At 47.7% G+C, this 16,134-nt stretch overlaps 1 protein-coding gene across 1 annotated transcript; it reads right to left on the bottom strand.

Moving 5' to 3' along the window:
- Nucleotides 1–5,980: 5,980 nt before the first annotated feature.
- Btnl10 (Butyrophilin-like protein 10) lies at nt 5,981–14,408 on the bottom strand. The gene is made up of 6 exons (XM_060363653.1): nt 14,224–14,408; nt 13,464–13,550; nt 12,945–13,298; nt 11,920–12,195; nt 10,736–10,918; nt 5,981–9,830 (listed from the first exon to the last, which is right to left on the bottom strand). Exons 2-6 carry the CDS (start codon nt 13,546–13,548, stop codon nt 9,268–9,270), a joined length of 1,461 nt encoding a protein of 486 aa, XP_060219636.1. The 5' UTR covers nt 13,549–13,550; nt 14,224–14,408; the 3' UTR covers nt 5,981–9,267.
- Between the last annotated feature and the right edge of the window lie 1,726 nt (nt 14,409–16,134).

Genomic DNA, 16,134 nt, shown 5'->3' on the forward strand with positions numbered 1-16,134 from the left:
GTGAAGACAGTACCAACTTTGAAAAGATCTTTGAACATGTGGCTCACACCTTTAATCCCAGACCTTGGGAGGCAGAAATAGGCAGATTTCTGAGTTTGAGGTCAGCCTGGTCTGCAGAGTGAGTTCTAGGACAGCCAATGCTACACAGAGAAACCCTGTGTCCAAAAACAAACAAACAAACAAACAAAAAAAGACTAAGAAGAGAGAAGGTAGGGAGAGCTGGGCATGGCCACACCTAGGAAGCTGAGGCAGGTTTACTGTCATGCATCTAATGGCTACAGGAGAACAGTTTTACACACCCCTCCCCCACCCAAATGCCAAACGAGGGAAAAGCAAGTTTTTGTTGTTTTTTTGTTTTGTGTTGTTTGTTTTTGTTGTTGTTTTTGCTTTTCCTGCAGGCTTCCTTGTATGGAAAACAGCCAGGTTTTAAGGCATATTTCAGTCTGATCTTGCTTAGGTGTACTGCAGCTGTTAACAGTCTGTTGAGTAGAGCCTTATAAGTTGTGTGCATGCTAGATAACAGACAATACAGTTTATCAGTACAGAATTATGGGTATATGGTGCCTGCCCACTGGGGCCTGGTCCTAGTGCTCAAATACCAAAATCTTTTAAGTGCAAGCCTGTCTATTATCTACATGCAGCATATGGTGTTCTCTAAGTCTCTAAATTATTTCAAATGTCTAATATAACTGATACCATCAACTAGTTTTATGTGGTTTGGGGAAAATGATGAGGTCATAAGTATAAAATACATTCTAGATGACAGGTGTTTTTTTCTGGTTATTTTTGATCTCTTAATTGAATCCGTAGGTGTGGATCCCCTGAGCAGGCTGACTGTATTCCAATGTGCAAGTCATTTATTTGGGTACTGAGGCTCTGGAGGTTCTCGGGCAGCACCTCCCCTGCAGACTGCAAGTGAACTTCTCTTTTGAGATGTTTTGTGAGGTTCTGGGTGGAACCTTTGATATTTCTTCCTCAGTGAAACTGGCCGTGGCTCTAACGTCATTGTCCCAGTCACCTCATAATTAAGTGAGGGCTGGTAACAGCTGTCCCCGGGGAAGGTCAGTTCAAAGGCCAGTTCTCACACTCATCTAGTTTTCTCAAGCAAAGGCCCGTAAATAACCAGAAGGTGCTAACAATCCACACAAGTTTTGTGCTTCTTGATGCCCACGTGAGTTGCTTTATTTCCATAAGACAATTTTAATTTAGAGATCGATAATTAAGTTGAAACAAAGATTCTCTGTTAAACTGTCGTCCGTGAAAAGGAATGTGCTGTTAAGGAATTTTTAGGAGACAAGGCTAAGCGCTAATAATAACTGACACAGCATACAAGCCAACTGGGGTTAAGCTCTCACAGAATAAAGTCTGGATTTCAGCAAGATTTCATTTTGGGTTGTGAGGGGGTGCAGCAGGATCAGGCATGTTGCTGGGGAGTTGTGTCAGGACAAGCACTGATTCCTTTCATAAATGTAAAGGTGGTCATTCTGATGACTAGGGTGTCTAAAATTCGATCCCTTGGCTTCAGGTTGGACAAGCCTCGGTGCACCCAGCCTTCTAGTCCAGCCCCTCATTTCCCTTGCCTCCCCCACACCCTTTTCCCTTCCTACCCCGGCCCTACTGCGCACACTGTCTTACTTCAGGATGTCCGCTATTCTCAGCTCACTGCTGGGTCAGTAAAATGATGCTGGTGTCCTTTGACAAAGCCAGCTTGTCTCAATTCAGCAGTTCTTGGCTTCCTCAGTCCTAGCCAGAGATGCGCTGCAGGCAAAGCACAGCTCCCACCTACAGCTCTAAAGGAAGTGAGTAAACCTCAGGGCATTCTGCTTTCGGTGTTTTTGCTTTGAACTTGTCCCTGGAAAGCTTAAGTTCAGAGAGGCTTTCCCTATTTAGTGTCCTGAGGAAAAGGTTCCATGGGTGTTTGGTGGCCTCTGACTATGGGCTCAGTCAATCATGAAGGGTCGTGCCTCCTATCCACTGCAAAGGCCTACCTTTGAACACTAGTCTCCCCACTCCGCTCCGTGGGGCTGCTACAGGCACTCCTAAATCTCATTAGTAGGCGTGAGGGCGAGGCAGCCCTCGCTTGTGAACAGCTCTGTGTCCTGGCAAAGGAGAAAAATAATCACCTCTCTCCAACGGGGAAAGCAGGGACCTTGGAGGAATCCTTGTCGTGAAATAAACGGACAGAAAAGGCCCATCTCATGGAATCTCGCTGATATGCAAATGAGGTAACTTCTTGGGCTCTTCTGATTGGACAAATTCCCACAGTGCAGCCAATGAGGCTTTCGGGTTGCCGACTGCTTTGGTGTCAGGTCCAACAGTTTATGAGAGCCTGAGAGTTGTGCTGTGAGCTGTTTATTCTTCTGGCAGTCGTCTTCGTCGCTTTCTGCCTAGTTGGACAAAAGCCACCCAGTTCCCCATCATCGCGCCCAGGGCCCTGGTGACTCAGGTGTTGCAGTGGCTCTGCGCCCCCTGTACGGAGGTCTGTGAGCTGTGGAGCTGATCACGCACAAGACAGCATCTAATCTGGCTCTCAGCAGTGTAAGGATGGCCACAAGGCTACGAGCCACCGAGGTTTATCAGCCTTCAGAGTCCTTCAGTGAATGCCAAAGGTTCTTCATAGCTAACCAGAGTCCCTGGGTAGCTTAATGGACTCCTGGTTCTATACCTGGGCCATTGCAGGGACTCTCCCCATTGGTGGCCTGGCTGAGGTCGCTGGGGTTCGTTTAAATAGTTCTCGGGCTCCAAACAGGTTCAGCTCTTGACAGTTCAGGTTGGGAGGCACTGTCCCCAGCTTTGACCCCAGAACTTAGGATAGCTCAGCCAGGGCTGCAAAGTGAGAGACCTTGTTTCAAACCAATTAAAAAACAAAAAGCAGCAACCACTAGTGGGTCCAGTTCCCTGATTTAATTTCTAGGTTAACTGTCCAGCTTCCACCGAAGAGCAAAGGGCCCGCAAGTGCTTGGTGTTTGCAAGTGCTTGGCTAAGTACCACCCTTTGATCCGGTTCCCTCCTTGGGAAAACATTAGTACTGAAACGTCCTCATTGCAATTGTATTACATCCTCATTAGAATAAAAAATAAAACATGGCGGGCACTTTGCTATGCATACTAATGCTGATACATAATTTTTAGCCCATTTTCATCCATTCTCAAAAGATTATGAGAGAAACTGAAGCAAGCACTCCCGTTTTTAACAGCCTAAAGGTGTTTTTCACCTCACCTAAAATAGTCCTTACAGGTGTTATAAAAATCTCCAATTTATATTTCCATGTAGACTGTGGTCATTGTTTTTAAGAATATTTTTAACTTTGGTGGATTATTTTACTGATAAATGTGCGTCAAAGCGAGGCACTGAAGAGATGGCTCACTAGTTGAGAGCCCTGGCTGCTCTTCCAGAGGCCCAGGGTTTGGTTTGTGGCACTCACGCGGAGGCTCACAATATTCTGTATACATTCTATATTCAGGCTCTCTGGCTTCTGTGAGCACTTCATGCACATAGTGCACAAACACACATGCAGGCAGAACAGCCATACACATAAAACATAAAAGTGGAGTGTAGCTCAATGAAGTGGCGACAACAGAAAAAAAAAAAAAATAGAGCCCAGATGATGACATATGATGATATATATAAATAAAAATGAAAAAAAAAGTTTACATTTTAGCAACGCGTTAAATAATTTTGAATAATATTCCTCTTCCTATGAGACTTTTCACTAATAGAAAAGTTTATTAAGCTTGACTAGGTGAGTAATTCTGGAGATTACCCCAACAACCGAGACGTCCTTCATTCTTAATTTCTTTATTTTATTTTATTTTATTTTGTGTGTGTGTGTGTGTGTGTGTGTGTGCATGCACCATGGTGAGGATGTGGAGGTCAGAGGACAGCTCTTGGGAGTGAGTTCTGTCCCTCCCTGACGTGGGTCACAGGGGTTGAAGCTGGGTCATGCAGCCTGGTAGCAAGCACCTTTACCCACTGAGCCATCTTGACAGCCTGTCCTCGGCTTTTTTAAACACCTGCCTTCCCTAGCTTACCACCAGCACAATGGCTCTCCCAAGAATGAAAACACCCTTTAAAATCTTCCTCACGTGATTGCCCCCCCCCATACAAACAAGCCGTCAAGGCATGAAAGGGGGCATCCAAAGACACCATTAGCAATGCAGATGAGGGGATCAGAAGGGTGACTCTGAAAATGTGAGGCAAGCGGTGCTCACTTCCTGTTTTTCTTTGTCAATGATGAAGTCTGAAGTCGGAAAGTGAAGGGTTAAGCAGAGGTCTTAAGCAGCAAGGACAAGTCTCAACAGGGAAAGACACTCAGGGGACCTGACCTCAACTTGGACTTGTACAGAAGTCACTGGGCATTTTAAAGGGGGAATGGGAGGTTGTTGAGACAGCTCAGCAGGTAAGAGCACTTGCCACCGAGCCTGACTACCTGAGTGAGCCAATCCCTGGAACCTATGCTGTGGAGGGAGAGAACCAACGCCCACAACTTGTCCCCGGACCCTTACATGTGTGCCACAGTGCGCGCATGCACACACACATAATTAAGGGAGAATAGGGGAGTGGGGCGAGGACAGGCTTCGTAGCAACAGGATAGAGGAATGTTGTGAAGGGCCCCGTGGGATCCCTGCGCTTGTTCAACAGCATTTAAAGGTGTCATGCTCCCACCTTTCCATGAAGTCTGGGTGAATCAGCCATGGTGGTTAATGTCCCAGCAGGACCGAGCAAAGTGATACCCAGTTATTTGGTGACATAGTGTTACTATGTGTCTCCATGACAGCGTTACTAAGGTAAAGAGCCCTGCTTACCAATGTGGATGGACATTACCCAGTCGGCTGAGAGCCTTACTGGAGCCAGGGACAGCAGGAGGGAAAGCATGAATGCAAAGCTCAGCCCTAAATCAATACTGGCACTTCGGAGAATCAAGTTCCAATCCAGCCTAGTTATCCTGGCTCAAAAAAACCACTCTAAAACTGAAGTCTGCCTCCTGGGTCAGCTGTTGTATTGGTTACTCTTCAGTTCCTGTGGTAAAATATCACGACAGAAGAAAGTTAAGAAAGAAAGTAAACCTGGACTAACGGTTTCAGAGAAAGTGTCCACACTGGCAGGGGAGGGATGGCAGTGGGCAGCTGGATCAGGAAGCTAAGGAATCCCTTCTCAGCTACACATAGGAAGCAGAGAGGACAAACTGGAAGTGGATTGAAGCTATAAGCCCTCCAAACCTGCCTGCAGTAACATGCTTTCTCCATCTAGGCCCCACCTCCTAATCCTTCCCAAACCCACCATCAACCAGGGAGCAAGTGTTCGAACACGGGAGTCTACTGAGGCATTTCTCATTCAAGCAGTCACAGCTGATATTGGGAACCTTAGAAAAAGTTGTCCTTCGCTCTTCTATTGCTGTGATAAAATACCATGACCAAAAGCAACTTGAGGAGAAAAAGATCTCAGCTTACAGGTGTAGTTCTTCATGAAGGGGAATTAGGGCGGAAAGCTGAAGGCACTGAAGCAGAACCCATGAATGACTACTGCTTACTGGATTGCTCAGCCTGCTTTCTCATGGCACCCACCTGCTCAGGGCTGGCGCCACCCACAGTGGCTGGCCCTCCCACATTAATAATCAGTCAAGAAATTGCTCTACAGTCTTGCCCTGCAGGCAGTCTGATAGAAGTGTTTTCTCGGTTGTGTCCTCTTCCCATAAAAACACTTTAGCTTGTGCAAGTTGACGAGACAAAAATAAATAAATAAATAAACAAAAACAAAACAAAAAAAACCAAAAACCAAACTGAGCAGAAGAGGAGAGAAAGGCTGTGTGTTGATTGGATGGTGAAAGGAAGCAGCCATCTGGGGTTCATCAGGTTGTCTTCCTATGAGCTCCTCAAAAATTTGAGCTTAAGAAACATTTTTCTTCATGTGTCCCAGCTGCAAGTATTTTGTTATAAAAACAGGAAATGAACCAACACAGAAGTTTAAAAAACAAAAAAGGTTATAGTATGACTCCATTTATTTTAAATTCCAGTACAGTTAAGAGGAATCATTGTATAGATATATCAAATAAAACACCAAGAGAAAACAAAAGTTTTTAATTGTATCAGTAACACTCCACAATTTAAATGGACTGACTTCAAAATAAGTCCAAGAATGAGAGAGGGGAAAAGCAAAACAAAACAAAACTCTACAGGATCGGTGGCAACCTGGAGTAGGGCCATGATGGGAATCAAGTTCCAGCAAGTCCAAGAGAACTTTTATGGACAAAGACTCATCTATGACTGGTGCTGCTACACGACTGTACATGATGACCAACGTTCACCGTGCTGTAGTCTTCAAACAAGAAGGCTTGAAGCTGATTAAGCACCCGCCGCTCCCTCATTAAGAACAGCTGTGCAGTCTCTGGCATCCATGTTGGGCAGCTCACAAATGCCTTAAGTGTGGCTGTGAGGGAATCCAGTGCCCTATTCTGGCCTCCATGAGGGAGGGAGGGAACACATGTGTATGTGTGTGCACGCGCATGCACACACAGAGAGAGAGGAGAGAGAGAGACATTAATTTTTTGTTCCCTCTCTGTCCTGGAACCTTCTCTGTAGATCAGGCTGGTATTGCTTGATCTCTGCCTCCTGAGACTAAAGGCATGCACAACTGTCTGGTGTGCACACATACATGCAGACAAAACACCCATATACATAAAATACATAAATCTTAAATTTAAAAACAAAAACAAAAACAAACAAAAAAACTCCCCAAAGAACCTCTAGCTGGGCAGTGGTGGCACACACCCAGAAGCTGGGAGCAGAGGCAGGTGGATCTCTGCTCTACACATAACTTTCTTTTCTTTTTGTTTAATCTTTTATTTATTATATAGACATTGTTCTATCTGCATGTACACCTGCACGCCAGAAGAAGACACCAGATCTCATTATACATGGTTATGATCCATCATGTGGTTGCTGGGAATTGAATTCAGGACCTTTGGAAGAGCAGCCAGTGCTCTTAACCTCTGAGCCATCTCTCCAGCCCCAACTCTTTTTTTTTTTAAACCTAGCAAATTTGTTACATATAAATATCACACTGATAAAGCTGGAAAAAAGTTAAACTATTACCACCAAAAGGTTGAAAAACTGTAATGTGTAGGTGGTGAGGACAGAGGTCTTTTATTCAGTCTCCTCTCTTCTCCCATTTCTTTCTATAAAAATGCCAGCCTCTCTCCAAAGCCTAGCTCAGGGGCCACCTGCACTTGTGACATTTCCTTGCTAATCCACTGACTAATTATAACTGCCTTCGACTGTGAACCCAAAACACTAGGTGGTCTTCATCTGTCTGTGAGGACCTTGTCTCTCTCACACATACAGAGACTATTATGGACAATGATCTCCTCAGTCTGAGGAGGCATTCTAAACCAAGCCCCCCTCCCAGAGATTTGCCCACCATTCTGCCAGGATCTTTCAAGTCCAACCCACTATGGCAGGTTGTGTGTTCCCCAGATATACGGGAGTCCCAGACTCTCCCGTCTGTGACTGGCATCATTTGCAGAAAAAGGTCTTTGCAGATGCAACCAAGTTACCAACAGCAGGGTGGAGTCAGCCTGGGTTAAAGTGGATTCTGAGTTGGATTGTGTGTCTAAGAGGAAGATTTTAAAGAGAGGCACGGAGAAGAGCAGGTCGTGCAACGACAGGGCAACATTTGCAGCTATGCTCCTGCGGCCAGGGAGGGTTGGACTCCTCCAGGCATGGAGTGGGAGGCCTGGTTTAGGTTTTCCCAGGAATCCTGGGGCAGCCAACCCCGCCAACATTTCAGTTTTTGGTTTCTGGTCTCCAAAATGTGGTGGGAAGAGTCACTAGTGGCTTTTAGGCCGGAGCGCTTAACCTTAAGCCCCAGTCCTCCTTGATTGGGGTCCTGAACACCACACAGATCACACAAACGTATCCCCGCTCGAACATGGAACAAGCAGCAAGAGGAAATGTTGGGTCTGGGGACAGTGTGACTCTGTTTCTCTTGGGACCACCAGCTTCACTAGACAAATGCATTTTCTCAGCACCATGGTACCAGCACCACAGAACAGCATCCAACACCCTCAGCTCTTTCTGCCCACAGTCTTGGAGCCGACGAATCCCAGGGAGCCGAAAGCTGGTTCCATGCATGTCTGTATTCTTGTTTTGTGTTCTCAAGTGTCCATTAACACCCACTTCTCATCTGTTTTCTCTGTCAATACGGATGTGGCTTCTGTCCTCACTGAACTCTGACCAAAGTCTTAGGAATCTTGGGATCTTTGCCTTTGTGTGGCTTGAACTAGTCTTTCATAGCAAGGGAGAGAGAGAGAAAGAGAGGGAGAGAGAGAGAGAGAGAGATTTAAGGCAGAAAGCGATTGGAAGAGGAGGACAAAGAGAAGAGATGGTTTATGATGAAGAACCCTGGTTCCTCTTGCAGAAGACCTAAGCTCTGTCTAGCACCTTCATCTGTCCACTCACAACCGCTGGAACTCCAGTTCTGTGAGATTAGATGTTGTCCTCTGGCCTCTGTGGGCACTGCATTCATGTACACAAACACACACATCCACATAGTTAAAAATTAATAGTAAAATCACTTAACAGAAAGAGAAGGGGGAGAAGGTGGGAAGGAGGGGGAGGAAAGTGAGGAGGAGAGGAAAGAAAAGTGGACAAGAGAAAGATGAACATGACGGAGGAAGAGAAAGAAGAGGTTAAGACTGCAATTTACTGTGCAGCCACAACACAACCAGCCCTGGACATTCTACATACATACATATATTCTATATACATAGGACTCTAAGAACACAGCAAAACAGTCCCTGGTGTGATTATTGTGCGGTTTTCCTCACTGAGGGAGGACAGCCATGACTAAGTACCTCAGCACAGGAGATTCGTAGGATTCTCACTCAGCAGGAACAGCTTTCAGTCTCAGGGTTTAGAAATGTGAGACCAGGGCATTACTGGTCTCCTTGGCTAGTGAGTGGCACCTCTCTAAGTCCCCATCTCCAATCTTACAAGAACACCAGATCTGTGGGGTAAGGTAGGTACATCACTGACTTCCTTTAATCTCAATCTCAATGCCTCATCTCCAAATTACAACATCTTCAGAAATCCATCCTCCTGTCCTGGGGGTGTCAGCATTCAGCACAGCAATTTGGCAGAGGGAGCATATCAAGCCCCTGGTGTCTTGCCATATTTTTACATGGGAAAGGAATGACTGTACCAGGAGCCAGGTGAGTAAGAAGGGAGGAGCCTCTCTCTCCTAAGGACACCCCAGGAGTCCCCGGGGAGATCAAGGACCCCCAGAGAATTCTGTGTCTTCTTCATTCTCTCTGACCACTGAGCATATGGTCAGGGGCTTGGGGTCGTGGGTCCAGAGGCAGAAGAATGGCTGTAGGGGACCAGAAAAGGACAGCCCAGAGAACGAATAGATCAGGGAGCCATTGGTGGCATTGTGAAAGGAAACCTCTCCCGCCTCGTAGTCTAAGGAGATGCCTACCCGCCGGAGGGGCTCTGGAGGAGACAGGCAAGTCCTGGGGTAGGAGAGGGCCTGGAGTTTCTTCTTATAAAACTCCAGTGCCCAGAGGCCATGCTGGGGTGACTTGGGGATCCTTCCTTCCCATCCCAAACTCTCCAGACACACACCCACGATCCAGGCCCTCCTGTCCCCAACCTCCACTTCCCAGTAATGTCTCCCTGCCTCAAACCGTTCTTGGGCCAGGATGCAGGGGTCTTGTTCAAATCTTCTGGAATCGGGGTACAGGTCCTGATCAAATAGCAGCCGCTTCACACTTTTCTGATCCTCAGACACCATGAGTTTGGGACTGGCTGTCTCAGGGTCTAGGGACAGACTCACTATGGAGAGAGGAAATTGTCAGGCACCATGGATAAGGGATCCAAGCTTTGTCTCTCACATCAAGGTTTCCCCTTCATCTCTAGACATCTTTTCTGTTCCCATTTAAACTGTTTTTGTCCCTCCCCTTCAAACAGTGGGGGAGGCAAGGGTGAAGGACACTTGAGTAGCTGTGAGCACTGCCTAAGACAGCTCAGACCAGAGGTTCAGGCTCTGCGTGGGAGAAACACAGACAGGGAGACTGAGCGGCAGAGTCCACCTCCAGCAGACAGACTTGCAGTTCACACCGGCCCCCCACAGCCAGCGCTCTAGATGTGGGCTTTTCTCGGGTTGCCTGTGACTGGCAGGTGCCCTCTAGCTTTGCAGGTTAGAACCCTGGTCCTCAGTGTGAGCAGTGGGAGGTGGGGAAACTTGTAAGAGATGGAGCCTCAACCAATATAAGGGACTCATGAGAGCGTTCTTTAGTTCTCTGGGGACCCTGGTTGGTTCCCACTATGACCCTGATCCCCAGATCCCTTGCTTATTCTGTTTTGCTATCCACCATGATGTGACACAGCCAAACAGCCCTAAGCACATGGTCCACCTGATCTTGGACATTTAGACACCAAAATGTGAGCTGAACAAACATTTTCTTATGCATCACCCAGCCTCGGGTATTTTGTTTCAGTCTTGGAAAAAGGGCAAACCCAAGCTTCAAGCTCCTGTCTGTCTAGTTCCCCAAAGGAGGCCGTGTCTATTTCCCAGAATTATCTTGTGAAGAATAACTAACCAAGGAATCTCTCAGTGCTGAAGGGTTTCCACTGGGAGGATTGTAGTTGGGAAATCCCCACTAAGACATTTTCTCCATTGCATGACACAAAGGCAGAGCCTCAGAGCAGAGCTTGGCACACAGGTCAGGTCCACTCACCATGGAAGGACTCAGCCTCATCACCAGCTCCTGGATCTTCTTCTTCCTGACTTGTTTTATGCTTTTCTTTGTAATGTTTCCCAAAGGCACAGGCGATTGCTGCCAAGACTAGCCCCAGTACTGTGAGGATGAAGGGCAGAGACGATCCCCTTTCCATCGACAGAGGCCTTCTCCTCGGGGAGTCTGGGGAGATTCCAGGTCATCAGTAATAACGGGGGGTAGGGGGTGTCTTTGTTATACACACACACACACACACACACACACACACACAGGGACGCATGCATCCAGGCAGTGTGTAGTCTTGGGGAACAGATGCCATTCTCTAGTGCCTACCCTCCAGCACACCTGGCCCCCGCGAAGCCCGCACACTTGCTGACCCTGGTGAGTCTTGCCTGCTCATTCCTGTGAGGTTCCCCTTATGGACTTTCATTCCTGGGAAAGTTAGGACTATAAGATGAGGTATGTAGAAAATCCAGGGGCCAGAGAGACATTTCAGTGGCTAAGGGCTCTGCTGCCCTTCTAGAGGGCCCAGGTCCCATTTCCAGCGCTCACATGGAGGCTCACAACCATCTGTGTCTCCATTCCCAAGGGCTCACACAGCACACTTACACCCTCTCAGTAACACACTCATACACATAAAATAAAAAGAAAGAAATCGGGTTTTATTCTGTTTTGTTGGTTTTTTTGAGACAGTTTTTTTTTTTTTTTTTTTTTTCTGTGTAGCCCTTGCTGTCCTGGAACTCACTCTACAGACCAGGCTGACCTTAAACTCACAGAGATCCACCTGCCTCTGCCTCCTAAGTGCTGGGTTAAAGACGTGCCCCCCACCACCATGGAGCATACATCAATTTTTGTTTTGTTTTGGGTTAAAGAAAAGAAAATCTACGCACTTTCTGATTAAATTTTCCATCAACTGAAACTTCTCTAAAAAAAGTCTATTAAAACATCAGCAACAAGCAACAGAAAAGTCAACAACAGGGTTTATCTTTCTTGCTTCCCTAGCGGATCTTCATGCATCCCAATTGCTACTTCTTGGAGACTAACATCCCTGTGACCCTCTTGGCCAGACTGTCGGGAAGGTCTTCTCTGGCTCTGCTCACATAGTCTTCTCCTAGCATCCCCACCACCCAGGACCTGAACTCCTGTGCCAGTGGCTGTGATGGCAGAACTGGACAGGTACTCACCAAGCAGGTAAGTCGTAGTCACATTCTTCTCAGGGAGGAGGGGGTTGGAGATGGAGCAAGTCAGGCCCTCCACAGCCCTGTCCTGGAGAGTCACAAAGGATGCCACAGTAATGTCAGGGGCTGAAGCCAAGACGTGAGTCTCAGCAGGCACTGGCTGTCGTTTGAGGTCCAGCCACTGGACCTCCGGCTCTGGGAACCAGCCTGATGAGATGCACACCGCCTGTATGCCTCTGTCATGGCTGTCAGCCACTTGGATTCTGGGTGATGAGCCCCATGCTGAAGGAAGAGATACCAGCTCAGATCCTGTAGCTACAGTTGCTTTTATAGGGGGAAGGGATGTCTTGCAGGTGTTTAGTTAAGTTCTGTGAATCTTCATAGACCACCTATCTGTGTGATTATATTACTAACGCAGCACCTCAGTTCCAAATAAAGCAGTCAAGAGAAACAGGGCAGGTTTATGGAAAAAAACCAAAGTTCCCTACTAAGTGTGAGAATGAGAAAGGAGCTAGGGGTCTGTCTAATCAGAAAGAACAAATTCTGCTCACCTGTGAAAACTTCTCCATATCCCCGATCTCAATCTCCCTCCCCATCTCCCTGCTCTTCTCTCCCACTTTCCTCCTTCCCATCTGTTTCAGCCTCTCTTTTTGTCTTCCTTCCTGCTTCTCTGTTATTTCTCTCTGTTCCTACCTTCCCCATTTTTCTGTCTCCTGCTCATTCTGCCTTCCTGTTTCTCTGCCTCTCCATCTCAGTTCTGTCTTTCCACCTCCCAGCTGCCCCTCCCCCCAACCCTATGCATCTGTGCCCTTTCTGGTACAAGCGTGTAATGGGAAACAGCTTTCTGTTTAGGACTAACTACGTCCTGGGAACACAGGATACACAGAGCCTGTTTGAAAATCTCTTTGCCTGGAGGCAGATGTCACCAAAGCTTCTCCAGCCTTTGGCCTCAGGAGGCCGTGGTCTGCCACTGTGGCTGATGCTGAGAGAAGCCCCCAAGCAGAGTACAAGACCCCCACACCAGCCCTCACCTGCCACCTTCAGCCACAGGGTGGCCTGGCTGTGGGATGTGTGTTCTTTGAAGACACAGTGATAAATCCCATTATCAAATATGGTGATGTTGTGTATCTTCACAGAGGCCTCTCCCCTGGCCATATGGTTGCCAATGAACGTGGTCCTTCCCCTGTATTCCTCCATCTGCTCTTCATGCATGTCCACCCCATTCTTGTACACGTACACAGCTTGGGAGGGCCTGTTCCTGTACCACCTCAACTCCATGCCCTCGGCGCTAATGTTGGGTGACAGTTTGCAAGGCAACTCTTTGTCTTGCCCGACTATGGCCAGAAGTGGGTCAGGAGGTCCAAGGACACGGAAATCTGATTTTCCTTAGAGATGCAAATGGAAGGGCTAGGTTAGGGCACATGCAGAAGGCAAGGGCTCCCCTTGGGCTCTCTCTTCCCCTTTGAGAGTTCCCTTAGTCCTCAGCTTCAACCAGAAGCTTTGGCTTGACTCTGGGTACCCCTTGGATGAGAAATGCGATGCTGTCCTACCGTTCCCAGAAGCCAGGAGCTGCAGGAAGATGAAGGGAACCAAGAAACTTGTCAGAGTAGCATCTGCTTGGTGTGGCTTTGCCATATCTATTGGGGAAACATTATATATGGTGAGTAAGAGACATCTCAGACATGGTGAAAGAGAAGCTAGGAGTCTAACCGGAAAAAGGAGACACAGCCTTGGAGAGAAAGCTGCTCCTTCACACACCACATGAGTTCTTAGTCCTAGAAACAGGGTCATTTTCCACAGACTCCACCTGCAGAATCCTGCAAATGGCCCTGTATTCCAGTAAGCTGCACTCCAGCACCTACTCTTGTGTGAGTTTCCAACCCAGGCTCCTGCTCTTTGCACACACATGGAGAAAAACTAGGTCCAACAGGAAAAGCTCAGGCCATCAGGACCTTTCACACCCTCCGCTGTCCATTTGCCCCGAAAGAACGTCTTCAGCTAGGCTAAGAGGATGCAGCTCCCTCCTTGGCAGGGGTGAGCATCCCAGAAAACTCAGTAATCTGGGGTAGTTAGCACAATCTGTTTAGAGAGCACATTATTGGGAACTGGACGGCCAGGTCTAAGAGGCCCTTCCTGATACGGCCTTAGGCAGCCCTTCATACCTAGTATGTCATGTCTCACCTCTACGAGGGCTCTCCTGTGTTTTGTTACCTGCTAGGACAGCCGCAGGCTCTCCCTGACTGTTGAGCACAGGAGAAGTCCAAACTAAAACATGGAGGGGTGCCATTAAACAAGATGACATTCACCTACCTCAGTTCACTGCCTGCTTTCCAGGTTCTGATGACTTTGAGGGAATTGGTTTGGTTCCCCGAAGACTGTAGACAGGCCACAATCCAAGTAAGGGAGCTTATCTACTGTAGGTGCGACGGGAAGGGAGCCTAGAAGCCAAATACTAGATGAGCTCACCAGCTTCTTGTTGAGCCTTGTTACTGCATCAGAAAATAACCAGCTCTCACCTTTGGGGCCGCTGCAACGGAGAAAAGCCAATCTTCCTGAGGGGCATGGCCAGCTGTACTGAGCGTGTAAGATAAAGACACTGGGAGCAGGGATAAGGAAAGGCACCGAGATGGGGGAGGTGGCCCGTTGGAGGGTGGCAACGTAGCCAGCTTGGGGCCATCAGGAGCCCAAGGGGAGGACGTAGACCGTTGGTGCTGGATCCCAGCCAGCTGTAGCACTGTGGAGTTCAGATAAACTTGCCTGGCTACTGAGACCTTCAGGACATTGGCCCCTCTGCCTTTGGGATTGTGACATTGCTATTGAAAGTGGCCTGATTCTGACAGTGGCTGTGGAGACTCCTTTCCAAAAATCCAAGCCAAACCTTTCTCACCTTTTCCTTGTTCACCACCATGGGAAACTCATGGAAGCTTCTCTTGAGCTGCTGTTAAACCTGTCACTTAGTGAGGTAGTGGGCCAGGCTGTATTTGGCCTAGTTTTCCTGTTTATTGACTTCAAGGTCTGGTGTTCCTGGGGGCTGTGGGTGAGAAGGAGCTCCCAGGGAGGGCCACCTGGCCCTGGGCAGGATGGAGTGCTCTTGTAACTCAGCTGGTGGTACAGGACTCAGGCGTTCTGGGCCGAGAGCTATTGAGAAAGTCCAGCCTCAAGTCCTTCTCTGCACAACTCTTTGCAGCGCACCCTCTAGGGAACAAGTTATTTTATATACACATATGAAAAGGTACCACATGTGTTAGCTAGGCAGCCATGCCAGTGGAAGCTCACCTCACTTGTCCCTGGGAGTCAGGAAGGACTTACGGTTTATCAGGCTAGAGTAAGCTCCCTCCCAAGCAGCCATGACGGAAAACTGAGATCCCCCTCCAGAAATTAGAAAGAACTACTGCCTGAAGCTTCCCACCCCTGGAAAATTGCACTCATAGGAAATGACTCCAGTGTGTAAAAATGACAGGTGCACTCCATGGTCACTGCAGCTCTATTCTTGATAGCCAAGAGCCATTCAATAAGTCCATGCTATTGAAGGAGGAAAAGACAGGCAGTGGGGAACTGCCACCAGGAAAGAGTGAAACCTGCTGTCTGCAACAATACGGACAGGGCTGGAGACGGTTATGCTATGTAAAAATGAGCCCAGCACAGCACCATTCACACACGGAAGCAAAAATGTTGATCTCAGAGACCGCTGAGTTTGGGGACAAAAGGGGAGAGACAAAAGGAGCTGGTCGATGGATGCTGAGTTAGGAGTTAAATGGTAGCAGGAAGCCCTGGTCTGTGGATGCACAGAGGATCTATCTTGGTGACAGACAGCAATCTAGGACAAGGGCTGGAGAGGTGGCTCAGTGGTGGGCAGTACTTGCTGCTCTCCCAGCATCCAAGTAAGGTTCCCAGGACTCCTGGTGGACGGCTCCCAGACACCTGTAACTCTGGCTCTGGGGGACCCAACACCTCCGGCCTCTGTGTGCGGCTCTCACCCACACATATGCATCATTTACGATAAATAAAATTTCCTTTTAAAAAGAGATGTGACAAACGTTTGAGGAGGTAGATGTTTGCCCTGGTTTAGACGTTACACACGTGTGCATTATCAAAACATCACAAGTACCCCATAAACATAATCATAATATGCCATGTACAAATAAATTTATTTATCCTTATTGTCATCATGTTAAGTTTCTTAAATTTTTTTTTTTCCTGTTCCTCTTGCCTCCGCCTCTC

This window comes from Meriones unguiculatus, chromosome 11, assembly GCF_030254825.1.
Source record: "Meriones unguiculatus strain TT.TT164.6M chromosome 11, Bangor_MerUng_6.1, whole genome shotgun sequence".
Taxonomy (NCBI): Eukaryota; Metazoa; Chordata; class Mammalia; order Rodentia; family Muridae; genus Meriones; species Meriones unguiculatus.

Bases quoted from the DNA above. Each gene is read 5' to 3' on its own strand.
- Btnl10 (XM_060363653.1), bottom strand. From the start codon at position 13,548: ATGGCAAAGCCACACCAAGCAGATGCTACTCTGACAAGTTTCTTGGTT. The intron at 10,919-11,919 runs GTGAGTACCTGT...GAATCTCCCCAG, and splicing joins GACTACGACTTACCTGCTTG to ACTCCCCGAGGAGAAGGCCT. The intron at 9,831-10,735 runs GTGAGTGGACCT...CTCTCTCCATAG, and splicing joins TGAGGCTGAGTCCTTCCATG to TGAGTCTGTCCCTAGACCCT.